This window comes from Coturnix japonica, chromosome 3 (genome assembly GCF_001577835.2).
Source record: "Coturnix japonica isolate 7356 chromosome 3, Coturnix japonica 2.1, whole genome shotgun sequence".
Taxonomy (NCBI): Eukaryota; Metazoa; Chordata; class Aves; order Galliformes; family Phasianidae; genus Coturnix; species Coturnix japonica.
In genome coordinates, this window is record NC_029518.1 from 73,426,693 (window position 1) to 73,447,106 (window position 20,414).

Below are 20,414 nucleotides of genomic sequence, written 5' to 3' on the forward strand. Positions count from 1 at the left end.
CTCATGAGCAGAGCTTTTGATTAAAACATTCCCAAGAGAGAACATGTAGCATATTCAGTTACAGAATTAAAAATCTATTAACTACAAGAAATATGCATTAATGAAAAAGAGACTACTCAAAAATATTCATTTAATAAGTTGCTGAAGGTTTTTGCTTAAAAACATTTAAAAAAAATAGAATATTGAATGCAACAATTGGACAAAGTTCTGGATTTTAGGAGGTAAGACTGTCTAGTACAAAATGGATTATATGGAACTATCTTAGGTCTCACCTACATAACCGCTACTTAGTTCAAAAGCATCAGGAACTTTGCATCCTTAAGGCTCCTGGCTTCACACTGAATTTTACTAAGTGCAGAGGATATCAGGTGAAGCAACAGATAAGCACAATTCAACAAACTTTATTTAGAAAAATGAAGCTATATAAACAAAAAAAAAACTATCAATGTATTAGCGTAATGCTTTGTTAGCAGTACTCTTCGCCCCACTTAATCTAATAAAGATGACACTCAACTAATTTATGTCCTTGTAGTTCTACATGCTCTCCAGGTTTGTGTTGCACAGACCATACAAGCCCTGTGCAGCTATTTGCTCTGGGTACTTTAGAAATGCACAGTTCTGTTTCAGTGAGATTTCAAGTCAAGCACACCCCAAGAGACAATGGAAAGATGGAGACAAGTGACAGAACTTGAGCAAACAGCTACCTGATGTCTAGCAGTATGATTTGCTTTGTCAATATTTATCTTTTCAACACAAGCCAACAAACTGCATGATAATGTTTGTATATATTAGAGTTCAAGTGTGTTTGCCAAAAGTAAAAAAAAAAAACAAAAAAACAAACTAATATATTTATAAATCAATAATAAAATTGCAAGAGTGAGTGACAGAAGTCGTCACCTTACAAGTCAAATCAGTGATGGCAGTCTACAATGAGGAAAGGCTTAGAAGTAGCCCAAAAGGGAAGACAGCAGCTTGCTTTGATGGGAAGCAAAAGGGAAAAAAAAAATCAAGAAAAGAATGAGAAATAGTTCTATAGTTGTACTGGTTGCATGTAGGTACAACCTTATTAGTTCATCAAGGAAAAAATAAAAGAATGTAATAATCAAAGAGTAAAACACTGAAAAATTAATGAGAATTTAAAAATAAAGGAAGCAGGGCTGGAATCACACAAAAAAAAAAAAGGAACAAAGATTTTTGACTGAGAAGAAGGAAAGGAAAGCAAAGGAAACCATATAATTTGTCAGTTGCTTTTGAATATAATTCAGTGACATCTGCAGAAAATGAAGCTGAGTAGAAAGAAGGAAAGCTGGAATAAAAAGTTGAAATGAGGTAATAACGCTATTTAGTGGAAAGATGGGAGGAGGAAAACTATGCCAAAATGTAATGATAGCACAGAAAACCAGCCTGTTTGTGGAATTTCTGCTGGAAACATAACTCAAAATCAGGGTTAGGCAGAAAAAGCCACATGATCTCAGGAAAGGGAAAAAATGTCAAAAATAAAGCATGGGGAGAAGAAGCAAAGAGAGTAAACAAATTAAAAGAATGGCCATGCTGATTTGAATTAAAAGGTCAATACATGCTATCCAATATCTCATCTTCAACCATGACCTGTATTTCACCCAAGGATTTTACTTTTCCTTTTTGAGCTGGGATGACAAAACAGCTCAGAATTTACAAATATGGCAACATTACACACCATTTCACTCTCTTTTACATTCCTGAAATTCTACTCTTGCTTTTTCTCAGCCACTGAACATTAAGCTAACGTTTTTAGAGAAGGACACAGAATTATTTGCATCTTATTTCCTTCCTGTTTATTTTAAGTTAATTTTCATGTAGGTATTGCTAAGAACACTACATTCAGTAGTGACTGTATTTGTATTTTATTTTCTGTTCCACGGCTGAGTGACTGAACCAGTAAATTGTTGAAAGAAAGCAAAAACCCAGAAAAAATAAGCAGTTCTCAGGAAAGAATAAATTAGCAGATGAAAAACATAGGGAAAAGCATGCTTAATGAAGAGAAGCAATCCTGGGCAGAAGAGGTGAGCACAACCTTCAGGTTAAATGGAGATAAAAGTGTAATTTTCAGTGTAAGGGATGAGCATGTCTTATCATATAACCTGGAGTGAACAAGAATGACAGAGGAGTATGAAGAGAAAAACAGGGAAACTGGGGAAATGCTAATGACAAATCTAGACAGTGGAGAAAGACAGAAACAGAACACAGCGAAGTAGGAAAAACAAGTGATATGAAAGTATATGGATTTCAACAGGGAAGTACAACCACGATGATTTGATCCTTGGAATGAAGTATGAGATAATAATTTAAAGGACAGAATCTCAGAAGAGAAATATCACACCTTCCTTAATGCATGGTTGGAAGAGGAAGAAATAAAAGCGGTTTTTATCAAAGATCCCAGAGAACAGTTGGATCACAATAAAAAAAATGTTCACTTTCCACTTCAGGAAAAGACAACAGCAAAATTGAGAGCAATTGAGTATGCATGCAGTGATACCTTACTGGAAAAAGCAAAGATTCCTCAGTTTTAAAACACAGAGGAAAACTATAGGAAGATGTCCAATAAGAACAAATCAGCACACGGTCTTATGCCCAGATCAAATAAATTAAAAATAAAGAAATAAAAAAGCTATTTTCTGAATTTTGTTGCAGAAAAGAGTTTCTCAAATATAATAAACAGATACTTTAATAAGATCTATAAGATCTTAAGATAAGATCTGTAAGTCCATGAATGGCAGCAATGTAAAGCTTTACAACTGCTGACTCCAATACTTACCCTGAAGCTGTCAGGAGAGCTTAGATACAGTTTTTCTCTAATGTCTTCTGGAGCACCAGCACAAAGCCTGTAAAAGATATGATAATTCCTCTCTTCTTTGCCTTGCACACAGATCCGAGATTTCTCCAGAAGATAATGTGATACAAATCCACCAACCACTGAGTTCTAGGAGGAAGAAATATTTTTTCTAATTATTTGAATGTTTTTTGACAATTTGACTGAGAGCTTTTCAATGTACAATTGTCTGATCGTGTCTATTTCAACTGACACTGCCCCAAAGCTTAAAATATAATTTTAACTAATAGGTACCAAGCTTAAAATAAGAAAGTTTCTTGTACCATAACTTCTCAGTGCATGTACTGCACCTATGTACATTACTCTTACCAGAAGGCTCTACTTCGTAACCACAAGAGGAAATTCGACATGCATATGCTTAAGTTACCCTAGCTAAACTACGTTCAAAGAAAAATCTCCATAGGTTACATACACAGTGAGTAGTACTTCTGACCAAAAAGAAAACCAAAAAACAACAGATACAACAGATCAATTTCAAGACTTTTTTTCATATATATAATATTAATGCGGTCTCAACGTTTCATACAAATACATAAAACTCAGAAATTCATATAAAATATTGGAGTATTAAAATAAATTTATAGCAGTTGATATATATACGCAGCTCATGCCTGTGAATTAAAGGAATGCATAAATGCTAAAGAGCAATTAAGTTATTCTTCAGGTTGCCTTCATGTGATGTTTGGATGGAAGCAATTTTCCCACTGACTTGACATACTGTTTTCCAGCAGTGACACAGTACAGTGGCTTTCCTTTCATGGTGATAAATACAAAGCAAATAGGGAAAGCAAGGACAGTAAGTACATGATATAAGATAAGTCTATTTAACCTACTTCTAAACTAGCATTTCCATTATATTGCAAAAATCATCGCTATTATCTGTATCAAAACTCCAGTACCTTTTCATTGAAGTGAATTTCCACAAATTTCCCAAAACGACTGCTATTGTTGTTACGAATAGTTTTTGCGTTTCCAAAGGCTTCCAGTAATGGATTCGCTGTTAATAAAAAATAAATATTTAAAGAAGTGTTAGAATGTGATCAATGAAGTACTAGTAGGAAAGGGAAAAATAAATTCATACATTCAGTGAGCTTATTGAGAATAAGGTGTGAAAGTTAAAGGAAAAACATTACCTGTTATAAATAACTGATTTCGTATCAAATTAGTACAAATGGTACTGGATTTACAGTGGTGGAATTTACAATAAAGTGTTTATATGTCACATCACATTGCAACATAACTTAATACTGTAAGAAATTCAGAGACCATCACCAAAAATAATTCAGTTGTGTTCTTCTAACAGCAAGCAGATAAATAAATGATACACAAACTATAAGACAGAATACACAATTTGACATTTCCCAGTGAGTTGCTGCTCATAAAATCTAAACTAACCATTTATCCCATGGACAAAAATGCCACTGAAATGCCATGCACATTACATATTAGATTGACTGGGGGGAGGGAAGAGGATGTATTACAAAAGTTGTTTTCAAAACCACCTTAAAAATGCCCTTTCAGATTAGCTGGATTGAATGTATGAGAGATTTTTGGTTTTTACTGGCTGCAGGTTTCAAGCACCTTAAAGAAAAAACCCATACAGAAAGAGCAGCAGCTATCTAACGTTTGGTTTATGTTTATACAAGTCATGCATGGTTTAAGCAGTTTGAAAATGCTTAGTAGTTATGAAGCACAAGGCTACTGACTGTACTTCGCTAACTCTGAAGATGAAAGAAAATCAATTTACTGAATTGCACTAACAGCAAACCAAATAAAATATCTGCAGGACATTACTACAAATCTATTCCTACAACAATCGAACTCTGAGGGAACAACTACAGTGGTTGGATAAATTAGGGAAGATAATTCATTATTTGGTGAGACACCAGCATTAACTGCTCTGGTTTGGGTTTTTTATTCTGTTTTTAAAGCATACGACTTAAGCATAAGCAAGAAAATCCAAGTCTCACTTTCATAACAATCTTACTAAGAGGCCCTACTAAAGACTGTAGTACATCTCTGGAGTAATCCAGTGACTCAAATTACATAAACAGAAATACTTAAAGCTTAAGAGAAAGACACTAAGAGTAATGAAATTCTGAAATGAATCTACATGAAACTATAGAAGACTGAAGCTTTTTCAGAGCGGTTGGTTTTTGAGATGTGTGTGTCTTCTCAGACTTATTTCCTGGTTAATCAGGAATTCCATGCAACATTGAAAAGGGTCAACCAAATAACCATAAAGAAAAAAAATCTCTTTTGACCTTGTTCGGGAGCCTATTATAAAGACAGACACAATAACGAAGAGATAAAAGTGTTAATCCAAATGGTATGTCTTATGGCAAAAAAACACGAACTCTGAACTATATAATAGACCTCCCTCCTTTATCTGACTTTTCATGGTGAGAAGGAGGAATTATATCATCCTAACAGATATTAATGAGAATGTAATCTTAGCCTTGTAGTCTAATACAACATAAAAACCAGTGTTGGCTACACAACAACTCAAACTCCACATCAAGGACTGTGTGACACAATGTTAAATAAAAGTAAGGCAAATCATAAATAAAAAAACATATTTTAAGAACTTAAGATCAAAGTAAACTACCTAAATTGCTCCACAGGAAGTCTGACAGTAATTTCATTCTAGCTGTTACTTACTGATACTTCAAATTAGAAAAGAATTTTATAACATATTTTAATTGAACCTTAAATTAAATAAGGCTAATTTCAATACCTTCTACAATTCTATCATCAATATCTTGTCCAGTACCATAGGACTCGGTCAAATATCTGTAAAGCAAGATAAATACAAGTAAATGACAGAATTTTCTCATAAATTTCCTAAATTAAACACAAGTTCCATGCATACAGGTTCTGCATTCACAGCCATCAATGTTAATAAAATGCCGAAGTGTAGATGGTAATATAGGAAATTGCTGTGCATACATAAGAATCAATTTAGCAACTGAAGAAAAAATTGAACACAAATCCAAGACATGCTTTTCAGTTGCACCTTTTTTTCTGCTCCCCCACTCCCAGCTCCCAAGTACAAGGCACATCTTCTGGAAATTTACAACTAAATCTGGGACACATTTTAAGCCGGTCTTGAAATAGAACCTTCCAAAAAAGTTCAGGAACATTAACAGAGCTGTATTACTACCTTCTACCTCCTGATGAGTACACAAGGAAAAAGGCTTCCTGTTTTAAGAACTCAATAACATTTTGTACACATGCTATGTGGGGGCAGTGGCAGAGAGATGTGGCAGTGTTGACATTTGCCTGCCACGTAATCAGAACTTCCTCTGTTGAAAAGCAGAAAAATAACATCCTTTGAGGACATTTCTCAGGGGATGTTCTCCCAGTGCATGCTGTGTTTTGTGGGTTTTTTAAGCAGGACAAAAGTTATGAGCTGTATTCTGTTAGAAGCTTGCTGCAACTCCTACAGCTCTCCAATAAAGGTTACAGAGGGGCAGAGATCAGCGTGACGAAGAGATGGCCAGCCATGATGATTCTTCCTGGGACATAGAAGATAATACCACTACTATGTATATGATGCCAGGGAAAAGGCAATTAAAGATTTACACAGGGAAACAAGGTAAGGAGGAGACAGAATGCATTTGAACTGCCTGCTCTGTGCTTTCTTAGATAGTCAGGCCACTCATATTGACTTATTTAATTTAATGGAGCATTACTTTCCAGTTATAGTGTTCCAGAGTGACATAAAGCAGTTTAAGCATGACACTAATATGGTCAAGGTTATTAAAAACATCTAAGAGGAAGGCTGATCAGCAATATGACCTCCACATAGTTTAATATGCTTGATTCCATATCTTGCATACATGAACATCAGTAAATAAATAAATGCATCCCATTACTCAATATTTATTCAGCAGATTAGGGTTGAAGTATATTACAATTGCAATTGGCTCAGAAATTAAGAGTTAAAAAATACAGATCAAGCAAACTGAAGAAACAAAGACTGGGAAAACGAATAATTGCACACTTATGACAGAAACAAGTGTGTCTCGTAAGACACAGTTAAAATGCCTAGCTTTCATTTTAACAACGACAATAGCAGACACACGATACCAAAACAACTGCATCATAAACCATAATAACTATATGATGTCACTACAAGTGACTACAAGTTTCATATGCCATCATGTCAGCACCTAAGTTTAACTCTATGAATGCCATGAACTAAAGTGCACGTAGAAGCATATACATAACCTTCTGAATCAAGAGTTAATGCTGTGCTACTGAGTACCTTATAATTAGCTCTGTCCGTATTTCAAACAAACACATCATAACAAGAGATTCACTGAACAACTTTGGTTCAAAAGTACAAACCTCAAAACAAATTTAGTGTTTTCTGTCTTGCCAGCTCCGGATTCTCCAGATACTATGATGGATTGACTCATCTTGAGAACTTTCATATCACGATATGCTTTATCAGCTTAAATGAAAGAATACATGAAACATGACAAAAATTATGCTTGCACCTCTCCTGAAAATTAAAATAAAAACTAACCACAATACAAACATGCAAACTCTATATTTTGCCAGTTTTGTTTATGTCGTTCTTCATTTATTAAATCTGATTATTTTGTATGATTGTAAATTATATTAAAACTGTTCAGACATAAAACAGCAGAGGAACAGAACAATCATAAACGGTTGCCAAAAATCTTCAGACTGCATATCAAGGAGGTAAAAATTTGCAATTTTAGCCACCATGTTTCATTCGTAACAGCTTATAGTAATTGAATCAAAGGTGCAGTTTACATACAGCTACAATTTAATGCTCATTTTGTAAAAGACAAAATCAGACTCAATACATACCAATAGCAAAGACATGTGGTGGCAATGTCCCAAGTGATCTACCCTGGTACTTTTTAATAGCATCTGAAGAATAGAACTTAGGTATGTCAAAATATGGATTCACTGCAATAAGAATGTTGGCTACATACGTCTGTGAAGAGAAGAATATTATACAAGCTATTAGCTAGTATTCAACCAAAGTGGTTAACAGCAATTTTCTATTATTATTGAAGAGTATAGTCAAAGTATAGCAATTATATTTGCAGTTTTCCCCAGAAGGGATATGTTTTCAGAGTTCTTCTAATTATCTTTCCAGGACTTGTGTGAAAAAGCACTTCTCAGGAGAATTTCCTAACTGCTGAGCTGTGGAGCATGTCCCAAATTTGACCTTTGTCTGTCTTCTTTTAAATGATTTCCTACTGTATGAATTGCTGGATCAGGGGATAAGGCATCACTACTTCCTCCTCTAAAGCAAAAAAGTAAGCTCTTGGCTAGCATAATGCAGTCTCCTCCAATGAGGACAATAATTTTTCAATATCAAATGGAAGCAACTCAGCAGGAAGGACTGACAGAATACTGCCTGGGAACGCGCTCAAGCAAGGCAATAAAGCACTCAGCTGAGAGAAATTAGCTCCGGCCGCTTCCAAAGTGAGAAATGCAGAATACAAATGCTCTGTAATTGACAAAGAATTTGAGGGGGGTGGGGAGGAAGAAAAAAAGGCTGCTTTTTACTTTTCCATCTAAAAAATATTTTAATACTTTTGTTTTAATGATCAGATCACATACAAGGATGGCCTAACATCTGAAGCACAGAAAAAAGCAGATTAGTGAGAAAAGGTATAAAGAATATCAGATAAACCCTCAGACTGAATAACTTATTTGGTTTATTGTTAGTGAGCACATCCCAGGTCTGAGAATTCCCGGACTGAGTTTTAAACACTATCATGAAATGCTGATAGAAGGCTGGATCACAGACAACACACCAATTTTTTCATATGTTTCTATTTTCATCATGATTTCAATGATGTAAGACACAAGCACAGAGTTCTTCAAGAGCTGCGAGTACTAAAATTTGTTTTCTTTTCAGTAACAAGGCAAGTACTGTTAATCAGAACTAAACAAATATATATATATGTATATATATATACACACAATTCCAACTGTATCAAAAAGTTACAATAGGATTGTAATTAAGATAATCTGATATTTTTCCAGAAAATATGTATACATGGGAAAACATATTAGTAGCACTTGTTTAAAGGGAAGAAAAGTATGATGAACCTAAATACTATCCTCCTTCAAGATAAGTTCAGTTTTAGAGTTTATTCCATTGGTTTACTGTGTCTGTCTCATTATTATTTTTCCAGTACAGCTTTCAAATCACCATTTTAATTCATTTATCTTAAAGCTAGGGCTTTATCTTGAATCCATAAAAAATTTATAGCTCTGTAAAGTTAACTGCAACAAAGGAAAACAACTGTACTTTCCTTATGCATATATAAGAGGGTATCACTCTTAATCAATTCATTTTAGAGCAGCAGACTAACAAAAAAGCTGTTTTTTTTTTCTTTTATAAACACTGACACTTAGAAATTGTGTAGACATTTTGCATTATCACAAGCCAGCTTTCTCTTAGAAAAAAAAAGAAAGCAAATTCTTATCTTTCTTCTGTTTCACAGCTGTCAGTGTCAGGGCAGATGGCAAGGACAAAATGTAATTCAGTCAGAATTCATTAAGTACAATTAGGCAATCTGATAGCAATATAAAAGATTAAGATGGACATCTGAGCTAGGAGGTGTTGGAGATGGCACCTGTTTGCTTCGTTTAAAAATAATGAAGAAAGAACCATCTTTGTTAATAGCTACTGTAATGGTGAAGTAAGTTCCCTACAGGAATAGACATCTGTGACACAACACTGTGCAAATGAACAGCCATGTCGAGAAAAATCTATTGCTCTGCCTGGTACATTTAGCTACTGTCAGTCTGATGCAACTTTTAAGCAAGGTAGCAAAAAATGCCTAAAACCTCCTAAATTTACAACAGTACAATTTCTTTTAATGTTCTGTGATTGGAGAAAAATATTAATTTTTTTTTTTTTTTGTGGATTCATGTTCTTTTGAAAGGATATTTATCATTAGACTGATTGACATGACAGGTAATACTTACGTAAATTCTGTCCTTACTGTACCGAACTTTGATATTGTGAAGGAGAGTGGCTTCATTTAAATACATAAGGGAACCTGAAAGTAAAAGAGTCATATAGCATTAAGGGAACAGGACCACCTTTGTGTACAGCCAAGCAACTAAGTCCTAGGATTAAGGAACATTTTACTTCCTCTCTCTTTGACTACAGTTTAATCCTATCATTCCTATTACTCTACTTTGTTGAGGCAGAACATTGCCTCAATCAACATACACTTTAAAAATTGTAGACCTACTCTTCATCGTTAAAGTTGCTGAACCCAGTATTAGACTACAGGATCCCCAACACAGATCCTGCTACTGAAAACTGTCAGCTCTAAGGTTAATACAGAATAGCTGCAAATTACACCAGTGCATCAGAAAAAGGCAAAGCAAAGCAGAGTGCAGGCACACACACAGTTTCAACACACTGGCAAAGCTAGGCCTTGTTTTCAGATATAAAACTCTGGAACGTGTTTGGCAGTCTGAAATTACAGAGAGCACTACTTGTTATGCCGCCTCAGTTTACAAATAGGTCTGGTAATCTTTTCCTATTTGTCTAAAATTTGAGGGCCATTTTATCTTGTTACAACTGATTGACTACCATACTTATTATTCCTTAATGTATTAGTGGCACTTGAAAACTTGTATACATTTGACTACTGTTTATAGAATATGCACTGTGTGATAACTGCAACCCCCTACTTCACATGATGCCCATATATGCATTATCAGTAGACAGTGACCAACAACGTACAGAGAGATAGCGTCATTTCTGAATTTGAGCCAAGTTGAACCAATGCTTCCAGGGCCTCAAGGGCCCCAGCAGAGAAAATCAAATCATAGAACCACAGAATTGCTCAGGTAGGAAAAGACCTTAAATTCCAGCTTATTTCTGTGGATATGCAAGACAGACTGCAAATTCACATTGCCTGTAGTCCATCTGCTCAGACACCTCACCCAGAAAGGAAGCTTGAAGCTCAGCAAGCAGCTCCTAAATTCTCCCACAATGTTCCTTCTATGACTCAAAAGATACTGGCAGTAGAATAGGGAGTGGCTGTACCTCCCATCACATATAACAAAACCAGTTTGAAGCAAAGGTCACTTCAGCAGTGGTTTGCAGCCTCCCTCTGGCTTGTGTAGCTGCACTGAATAACAGTGCTTCCTTCCCTAACTAAAATATAGCCTTACTCCAAATGACTGGAGGCATTCATATTTTTCAAAGGACCGTGCAGCTTCGGGGTTGTTTAGAAGAAACCATCTTCCTCTGAAAAATCTCTTGTACATACAAACCTGCTATGTCAGAGGCTCCTAGACCACAAATTGCACGGCTGCCCTAGCAGACCTATTTCTGCAGTCACCTCTTTGAATGAGGTCATCACAAGTGAGAGACATTATTGAAGGAAATGAACCAGAAACTTTTGCTTGCTCCAATAAATGTTGAAATCTCCTTCTCCATGTAGGTGGTGGTGGGGGGGGGGGATTAAATTTTGAACACTGTTGGTTATGTTTAATCATTTCAATTCTCAATACTGAGTTAAGGAACCGCTGTACTGTAATTGTCTTTGTACACTTAAAATTCAAGAGAAACAACCTTCTCTCTTGACTGCATCTTCAGATGAACCTCATCTGGTTTGCATTATATTTTCAAGAAAATAGTTAGGCATCCCCCAAAAAGTTGGTAATTATCCAAACAACACAGGACCCCAGATTTTAATATTCTTAGTCCCAACTATTCTCTTAGCAAAAGGATGCCAGTCCTCACTAAAGGCACTGTACCTGAAGATTCACCATGTAATGGGAGCTTGTCTCCAAGAGAAACAGTCACCTCAATGTGAGATGTGCGAAATAAAGCTTATGTCAGCAATTTCAAAATCACACATTCTTCAGAATAAACTCCATAAAAGAAGCAACCACATCCAGAGTCAAAGACAGTAACCAGAGAATTACTGTTATTCGTATTGCTTGTTCCTAAACATAAGGAGTGTATGTGCACAGTCACATATATTTGCATATACAGAGTACACACAAGTCAGGCACTTAATGCCAGGAAATACCAATGTCAAATCCATACATGCTGGCTCTCCTGTGCATACAATAAAGCAGGGTTTATATGGAAGATTATTTTTTATCCTGTAATTGCAAGGCTCTGTGTCTGTTGGACACTTTTTAAAAATAATTTTTATCTGATATCCTGCCCTCCCCATTCCTTCCTTTTATGGCTTTCTTTTGTCATAAAAAAATAGAAGTTCCACATGTGGTGATAGCCTTCTAATTCTGAGAATGCTTGAGGCTGTTGGGGAGTGGAAGAAGAACGTTAATCACAAGAAAATGTAAATTATTTGTCTCTGTACCATTTGCAGTATTAACATTTGAGGAAGGGCTAGGTTCACAAAAAGGTTCTCTCTTGCAGCCAGCATATTAGAGATACGGAAGACTAAGGGTGGGGAAAAAAAATACTTCAGCAGGCTACTCCCTGGAAGGGAGTTAATCACTAAGGATAAGTTTGAATGGTAAATGTATTATTAACTAGTTCTTCAGGATTTTTCAAAACTATTATAAGGAGAGACAGAAAGCACCTAGTAGTTTGACAGGTTTGACGGTGATTTATATTTAACATGCTCTTCTTACAGATTAACAACACTCAACACAAATCACAGAATGGCTTTGGCTAGAAGGGACATTAAAGACCATCTAGTTTCAAAATCCCTACCGCAGGCATAGTTGCCAACCACTAGATCAGTTTGCCCAGGGCCACATCCAACGTGGTCTTGAATGCCTCCAGAGATGGAATATCCACAACTTATCCAGTCTTCTCTGAGACAGAAAAAGGCTAAACTTGGGATTCATATATGCTGCAAATAAACCCTAGCTGCTGAGCAAAAGGTAGAAATACATTGGAAATCTGAAAATATTTGGTACAAAATATTTTTAAGTTTTATATTTTATTCACTAAACCGCAGAAGATATTTTCTTCAGTATGAAGACTATTCTAACTTAATTTAATAGTAGTTTGTTAAAATCTCAAATTACACCTATTATCTCATTCCAATTTTCAATTCCCTGATGAGGACACTCAGATGCCAGGACATCTCAGTACCATCACTGAGACAGATGAACACATTCAATGCATTTCTTTAACAACCATCATGGGCACAAAAGACAGATACCAACTTTGAAAAGTTCCCACCCACACAACATTCACGAAAATACAAACAAATGGAAGCAAAGTTGCCAGTTTGGTTCCACCTGTAAAAACACTGCATCATCTAAGTCCAGTCAGAAGCCTCAAGTCTCCTTTTCGTGTTACTACTGAGTAGTTGTTACAGCTGTACTTCCTGCCATGGGATATAAATACTATTCCACAATAGAAACTGTGGATCTCAAATCATCTAAATCATCTAAACAAATTTTTATTTATTTTAAATGAACAACAGAAGCTACTTTTCCCCACCATTCGTGAAGTGACCAGTACTTTGGCCAACTATGAAGTGAACATGCTTACACTTACCCCACAGCCCCCAAATGCTTAATTTATTTTTAAATCCATAACTTACAATTATCTTCCACATCTTTTTTGCTGTCTTCTTCGGCAGGAAACACTTGATTGATAGCAGCCTGGAAAGTCTGTTAGACGAAAAAATATTAACATTGTCAAAATTCCTTCAAAATAAGGACTTCAAAGATGTCTTATGTCATGTTGCAAGTAAACATACCACAACTAAAATTTCTACCTTTATAACAGGTTTGGAAATTATACTGACCTACTAAGTGCAGACAACAAGAGCAGCATTTGCCCTGTTGCATTACACTACAAAAATTGCTGTAATGTAAATTCTTACCACAAAAATATTTGATCCTTTTTGAAAGTTGCATATAATCATTAGCACACAAGAGACAACACTAAAAATAAGGTTGAGAAAACCAATAATACTGCAAAGGGAAGAGAATTCTAGAGAACAACTCCGTTAGCTTTGCAATAAAGCAGAAAGAAGAAAAATGAAATTTAGTTCAGTTGAAGGGCTGCGTTGTCATTTTCACATCGTGTTTTAAAACACTCTCACTTAAAACATAAGTATTCAGTAAACAATATTCTCTATATCCCCAAATCCTGTTGTAACTCCAGGCTGTAACTATTTTCTGCAGCAAATTGGTATTCAAGTAAAATAAAGACTTTTCTTCAGCCCCTGTACTCCAAAGACATAAAACCAGCCAGTTACCAAATGTTCATGTCCAAGTGGAAAAATTCATATTAAAAAACAACTTCGTTTCTCCTTTATTCTCCAGAAATTATAATTCACATTCTTGTTAAAATGAAGGAAAACCATCCCAGAATGCTTGTATTACAGAATCTGCATGAAAAAGCAGGATAGCATAGGATAAGAGGTAGGGCTTCAATTATATTTCTTGTTTACAGTTTTAATAGCTTGTTTGAGCCACCTAAGGAATGAACAAAAACCCTGTTGTACCAATTAAACATGACAGCCGCCATGCTACTACAGGCCTCTTCCCTGTGGAAACGCAGATAAGAGGTTTAGTTTACTCTCTCTAATATTTCAAAAGACAACCAACCAGATAAAAAAGAATGATCCTAATAAATGAGAAATTTGCTTGTTTAGCGTTGTATCCAGCAAGGCAGTACCATGAGAAGCATCTCATGTGAATGTTTAGGAGAAATACAGCAATTAGCTGATCTTTGCTTCACTACAAAAAATACAATATGATCTTGTAACTTATACCATCACAAACATCCACACATTTCAGCCCTCTCTGAAGAGGCACAGACTAATAATATCACTGAGTGAAAGTCCTTTCTGACAGCTGAAAAACATTCACTCTGCAATATCCCTCCCCTACAAAGTTATCATGCTGTATGCAAATTATAGTCAGAATTAATTATGTTTTGCCATCTCCTTATCAGGATTCATTGCAGGGGGAAAAAAAAAAAAAAAGCATAAAATACCTCTGTAAGGGAAAAGAAGCTGCACAGTGACTTTGGAACACTTGGATGTCCACCAGACCACCTTCCTTCTAAGCATGGTGAAGCTATGATGGATCTGAATGTCACCTACCTCAGCAGTTTGGTTCTAGCAGTGCAGTGAGCCCTTCCCTCCCTCTTAGTGCACTGAAGTTGGAATATATTACCATCATTTTTTCTGCAAGTTTGTTGACAATAAAGGTATACCACGTTGGGTAAAGATTTGATAGATCTCAACCCAGTTATACCACATCTACCTCAGAAGAGGAAGGAAGAGCTTTTCCAGTCTCAGCTTTCTGAGCAAAGATAAATCTCCATGAGCAATTAATGAGATTTCATACTGACCGTCCTCCTTCATTGTTTCACACAATGGGAATTGTGAAATAATTGCTAGAAATTGCATTATTAGATATTGTGCAGGGATAGCTTGTGACAAACCAGATGTCCTTCCCCAAGCCCTTCCCATCATCTCTAATTTAGTGTAGAATCATATATAAATATTTAATGAATGTCAAAAGTAATAAGCAATATAAAGACAATTGCTCTCCTGCTGGATATTTTTTTTTTTTTTAGATCAGAATAGTTTAAACTACGTGAACTAAGAATTTTACTCCTGTCACAGTCCTCCAATGCTTTATGCTTAAGGTGATTATTTCGTGTGTAGATAAAAGTACATTATTTAAAGGTGTAAAGCCCTAAATATTGCCAAATACCATTACAATCTAATCTATTAAACAGAACAGGGAAGCTATTGCACACTTATCATTTAAAAAATATATATTCATTGAGTTTTGATTTGTTGTATTTTGAAATAAATTGACTTTAAGTGGAAATTGCTTTAGGTCAAAAACATGTTAGAGCATAGTCTAGGACAAACTTTCTAAACATTGAGAGGATATTACTCTTATAAACTCTAAAGTGGTCTCAGAAGGCAAAGCAGAGGATTTGTGTGTTTTAGTATAGGTTTTTTTTTCCCCCTTTGTAATGAGGCAGCCCTTGAAATCCAATGGCAGTCTTAACAATTCTTCCAGAAACTAGATGAGTGAAAAAAGATATCTTTCCATTCAAGCAGGATCTTCTTTCCGCCATGTAACCCAATACATGTAACCATGCCTTCCTTTATACCTTCCAGATACAGAAAGGGAGACATCCCTGCTCTCAGCTGCATCACACAGAACAACTTAAAGCAACACAAACCATTCATATGGTGGATAAGAGCCTGCTTTATTCACTCACACAAGCTGCACTCATGGCTAAAATAATGCCTTTGCTTGAAAACACTGAACTTTGGACGTTCTGATCCTTACTTTCAGAGCACATTTATTCATTTATACTTAACCTAGTAAAATGCCTTTCTGGTTATTCAGATCATACCAGGATAGGGGCCCCACAAAGCCTTCCAGAACCCTTCAGAGACTTTCTCAAGAGACATCAGGTGGCTCTCAGGTGAACACAACAGGGGTGTAAGCTGGTGTCTGCAGCAATACGTGCCTCCCCAGCTCTGCCAGAAACTCATCACTACAGTACCATGTGCATCCTATTAAGGTCTCTCAAGGTGCAAGCCCCTCTGAGGCATCTCCCTAATCACTTAATTCAGATTTGCTACCTCTAGGAAAATATTAAACTCCCCGTTTGGCCATTACACTAGGATCTGCCTTTGCCCTATTACAGAATCAAGCAATCCAACAGAAGCTATTTTCGGCAGTTCCTAAGGTCAGAATTTCCGATAAGTTTGAAAAGTACATTCTGAGTACAAAATGTGTATGTGCAGCATCAGCCAAGTGTAACAACAGGCTGTCTTCCCACTGCCTCCCTCCTAGCATCCCAATGTGTGACAGCAGGCAGGCTCCTAGCCTGATGGGACCCCACTCATTCACAAACTGCTCTCTAGATTCCCTCTCTTCTTTCCACTTTTTTCAGCCTTGAAAACCCATGATATAGCTTTGAGGAGCAACTCCCATCACATAGCTCATGCACCCTCTCTTCGGATAACAAGCTCTCAACCATTTGCATTACTCCTACACAACACAGCCTTGGTTACTCAGATCCCCATGCCTTCTTAGACGCCTTGATGGCGATAAGTAAATACTGTTGCTAACTCTACATGAGCTGTGGTATCTAGTTGCTGGTTCATAAGTAAATCAGCATGTTTGCCAGCTACTTCCACCAGTCTGGGCTGGGCAACTCAGCTTCACAACACAAAGCAGCCTGTGGCCGCACATACCCTAGGTCCTCCTTCCTGCTGCTGCTTGCTGCCATCCTGGAAATTTTCCACTTCTCGCTGCTCAGGCGGATCCCTTCTCTGACCTAGTTTTGCGTTACACAGCTCCACTGACATGGCTGAGGGTGCCACTGTAACGCCGTGGCTCGCTGTGGACAGGGGAGGGAGGGAAGGACAACAGGAAACTGCTGCCTCACAGCATTTACTGCAGTTATTAACAATGTATTTTAATTAACCATTAATGGTATAAAAGGCAACAATCAAGAAAAGAACACATGCACGTTTCCTTTTCAGTCATTTATACTGGGTAAGATACCAGTGTCTCCAGAGAATACGTACAACATGATAATGACCCAGATTAAAAAATAATAATAAGTTGCACTGCCCGGGTACGTTTACATGATTGGGTTACTTATCTCCTCCCTGTAATTATCACAGGCAGCTCTGGAGCTGCTGGATCACTTCTTACTGAAGAGCACTTTTGAGCTGTCATTTTGAGTAAACAAAGTTGATAAGCGTGGGTACAAATGCTGACTGCTTCAAACCAGCAGCCCCAATGCACAAAAGCAGTGACTTCTTCAAAAGACAAAAAGCAGTCAGAAATATTTCACTATAAAAGGAAACTGATGTCACTTTGGAAAGACTGAGAAGGTAATTAAGATAATGCTTTGCTCCACCTCTATGAATATAAGCATGATAACTCAGAAGTATAGGACCATAATCTCCACTGAATTTAAATGCCTAATTGTGAAATGTTTGGGCCCTTACATGAATGAAGACAGATTGCTCACTGTGAGCCATGAAGCAAAAATAACTGTATTTTAGGATCCATTTTAAGTAAAAAAAAAAAAAAAAGAAAAAAAAAAAAGGAAAAAAAAAAGAAATAATAAAGGAGGAAAAAAGGAAGGAGGCAAAAGGGAGCTCCCAAGACAGCACACATATTAGAAATAAACAGAGATTCAAGAATAGCTTTATTGACTGTTTTTGTTTTCAATATGTGAACTTTTGCTCACATCAGAACCTTCTGGGGATATAAACACAAACAGGGCTAGGGGTCAACACCATTTAAATCAGTAAAAGCCTACTTAATCACAGCTCTGGAATATTTAATATACTCTTATCTGAATAATTTTGCCCTTTCCCAGATGGAAGAACACATACTATTACCAAACCTACAGATCTTATCTCACACACAAAGATATCAGATGTTACACGTTTTACATTTAAGGAAAGAAAAGTCTACTTCCTGTAAAATAATTTGTTTTAAAGAAAATCTGAAAACATTCAGCTCAAAGGAAGAACTGCTGTGTAACCTTTTGATCTATGACAAAGCACTCTCTATTACTGCAGACATCGGGGTAAAAAAAGCTACAAAAAGCCCTGCTTTTCCATACCTGCAGTTGCAAAACAGACAAAATTGTTAGAAACAGCATACATGACATATTGAAAGACCAAATTACAACTTGTAAAACAGTGCATAACCTAATTCAAGCTAGTAAAAACCAGGATGCTGGCCATCTGAATTAGGATAATTAATGGTAACAAGGGACTTCCTGTAAAAACTGACATTTAATTACACTGTACTGAATCTGAAAGATGTCATGATAAATGATGCAGCTTGGACACGTTAATTAGGACTTCAGTTTAGAAATTATATTTCTTTTACCTTTAATTTAATGTAGCAATTCCATAGGACCTTTGATTGACATTATATAACACTTTATAGTAGTCAAGGTAAGAGGATTCATCACTCAGTCTTTAGCAGAGTAACAGAAAATTGTCTAGTCTAAGACAGAAACTAGCATACTCCTTCAGGACTCTCTATATATGTATCTACCAGAAAAGAGAGAAGTTAATATCAACAACAGACTCTGAACCAGTCTCAAATTTAGAAACATCAAGTATACAGTACTGAATCAAATAACCACAGAGATTCAGTCCCCCCATCCGGCTTAAGCACACATGCACATTCAGGTAATTGACAGAAAGCATGCATTTCTTATCAGTGGGATATTTCACTTGCCCTACAAGCCAAAGCAGAACGAAGTTCCTTAGTCAAACACAGCAGACCAGAAAACCTTTTCCCCACTCATTCAGGCTGCATATAATGGTGGCTGTTGGAAAAGAATTGGCCCACAGGCTAAACATATATAAGTTTTTTCTCTGTTCCTTCACTTATCAGACACTTACCTTGCCTTTCTGATTCAAAGGTTCAATAGTTAAGTAGTCAGTACCGATGTCCACAATCATGCCCATCTGAAATCCATCAGTTGGGTGTGGAGCCCAAACGGGCTTCCCGTCCTCCATTGTGGGAACTATCCAGTATTTCCTGTAACAAAAGGAAAAAAACAACTGTATACAAATCTAGTAAACTATCAGGATTTAGTACACAGACATTAATTTACTAGATTTATTTCTGTTACTCAGCATGGAAGCAGCCAGACAACAGACTGGAGCCAGCTTGTCAAGACACAACCTTCCAGCCCTTTTCCATTCTGTGATACTTTACTTACAGAGGACTCACGTAAGTTTGTGTAAGGAGATGATTTAAGGACTGAAAAATTTTCTGGGTGGCCCACAGACTATTGCTAACTGCAGCTACTACTATCAAGGTATGAATAAAAACAGGAGCCTAGCTCAGCAAAGTGTGAAGTACAGGACAGGTTTGAGGCTAAGTCTATACTATAACTGTGCACCTTTATACATATGTATAAACACACACACAAATATATACGCATGCAGTGAGTCATACAACTAAGAGGCTTGTCTTTACCTGACCTAGGGTGCAAATACCTTAATTTCTGTCATGGGCACACATCCAGGCACGAGCTGAGCAGCAATGCAATCCCTTCTCATTTGAGACAAATGAACGTATACGCTTCTCACACAGCTGGGCATATGGCTCCTAAATAACCCTTTTATGTATTCATACAAATATACTGATTTTTCATACTATTCATTTGAGATGCTAACATCCAATATGGAAACACCAAAACTCTCTCTCAACTTCGACCTTATTTTCTATAAAAATATTGTGTGAAAATAGTTTTAGATTATACGGAATCTCCACTAGCCAGGCAAAATTGGTACTAAGGCCAAGACATTCAAACCTTAGACTCCTCAAGTTATGCAGCTAAATAAGTTCCCACTTAAAAGAAGTATTTGATTGCATGCAAATCTCATTGAACTAACCAGGAAAGCTGCCAGCATTGGCACAATCTGAATGGCTAATGGTGCCATTTTAAATATGCTGAATAAGTCCTTTTTTTGAAACCTACTTTAGAGTCCTTACCCTAATGAGAATAGGGATTCCTCACAGCTTGACAGGCTCACTCCTCCTG

At 36.5% G+C, this 20,414-nt stretch overlaps 1 protein-coding gene across 11 annotated transcripts in view; it reads right to left on the reverse strand.

Moving 5' to 3' along the window:
* Window positions 1-20,414, reverse strand: part of MYO6 (myosin VI) — a 91,866-nt gene that overhangs the window by 49,079 nt on the left and 22,373 nt on the right. For 9 of the 11 annotated variants that reach the window (XR_004306597.1, XR_004306596.1, XM_032443538.1 and 6 more), the window contains exons 2-9: window positions 19,264-19,402; window positions 13,432-13,501; window positions 9,860-9,933; window positions 7,715-7,844; window positions 7,223-7,328; window positions 5,607-5,662; window positions 3,769-3,866; window positions 2,795-2,959 (exon numbers count right to left, since the gene is read on the reverse strand). Coding sequence is in view for 9 of the 11 variants with exons in the window: in XM_032443538.1 (XP_032299429.1) it covers window positions 2,795-2,959; window positions 3,769-3,866; window positions 5,607-5,662; window positions 7,223-7,328; window positions 7,715-7,844; window positions 9,860-9,933; window positions 13,432-13,501; window positions 19,264-19,380 (816 nt within the window). In the remaining 2 variants the exon portion in view is untranslated. Of the gene's footprint in view, window positions 1-2,794; window positions 2,960-3,768; window positions 3,867-5,606; window positions 5,663-7,222; window positions 7,329-7,714; window positions 7,845-9,859; window positions 9,934-10,631; window positions 10,727-10,750; window positions 10,833-13,431; window positions 13,502-19,263; window positions 19,403-20,414 lie in introns of those variants that run through there. The other 2 variants (XM_032443540.1, XM_032443539.1) reach the window with 2 other exon arrangements.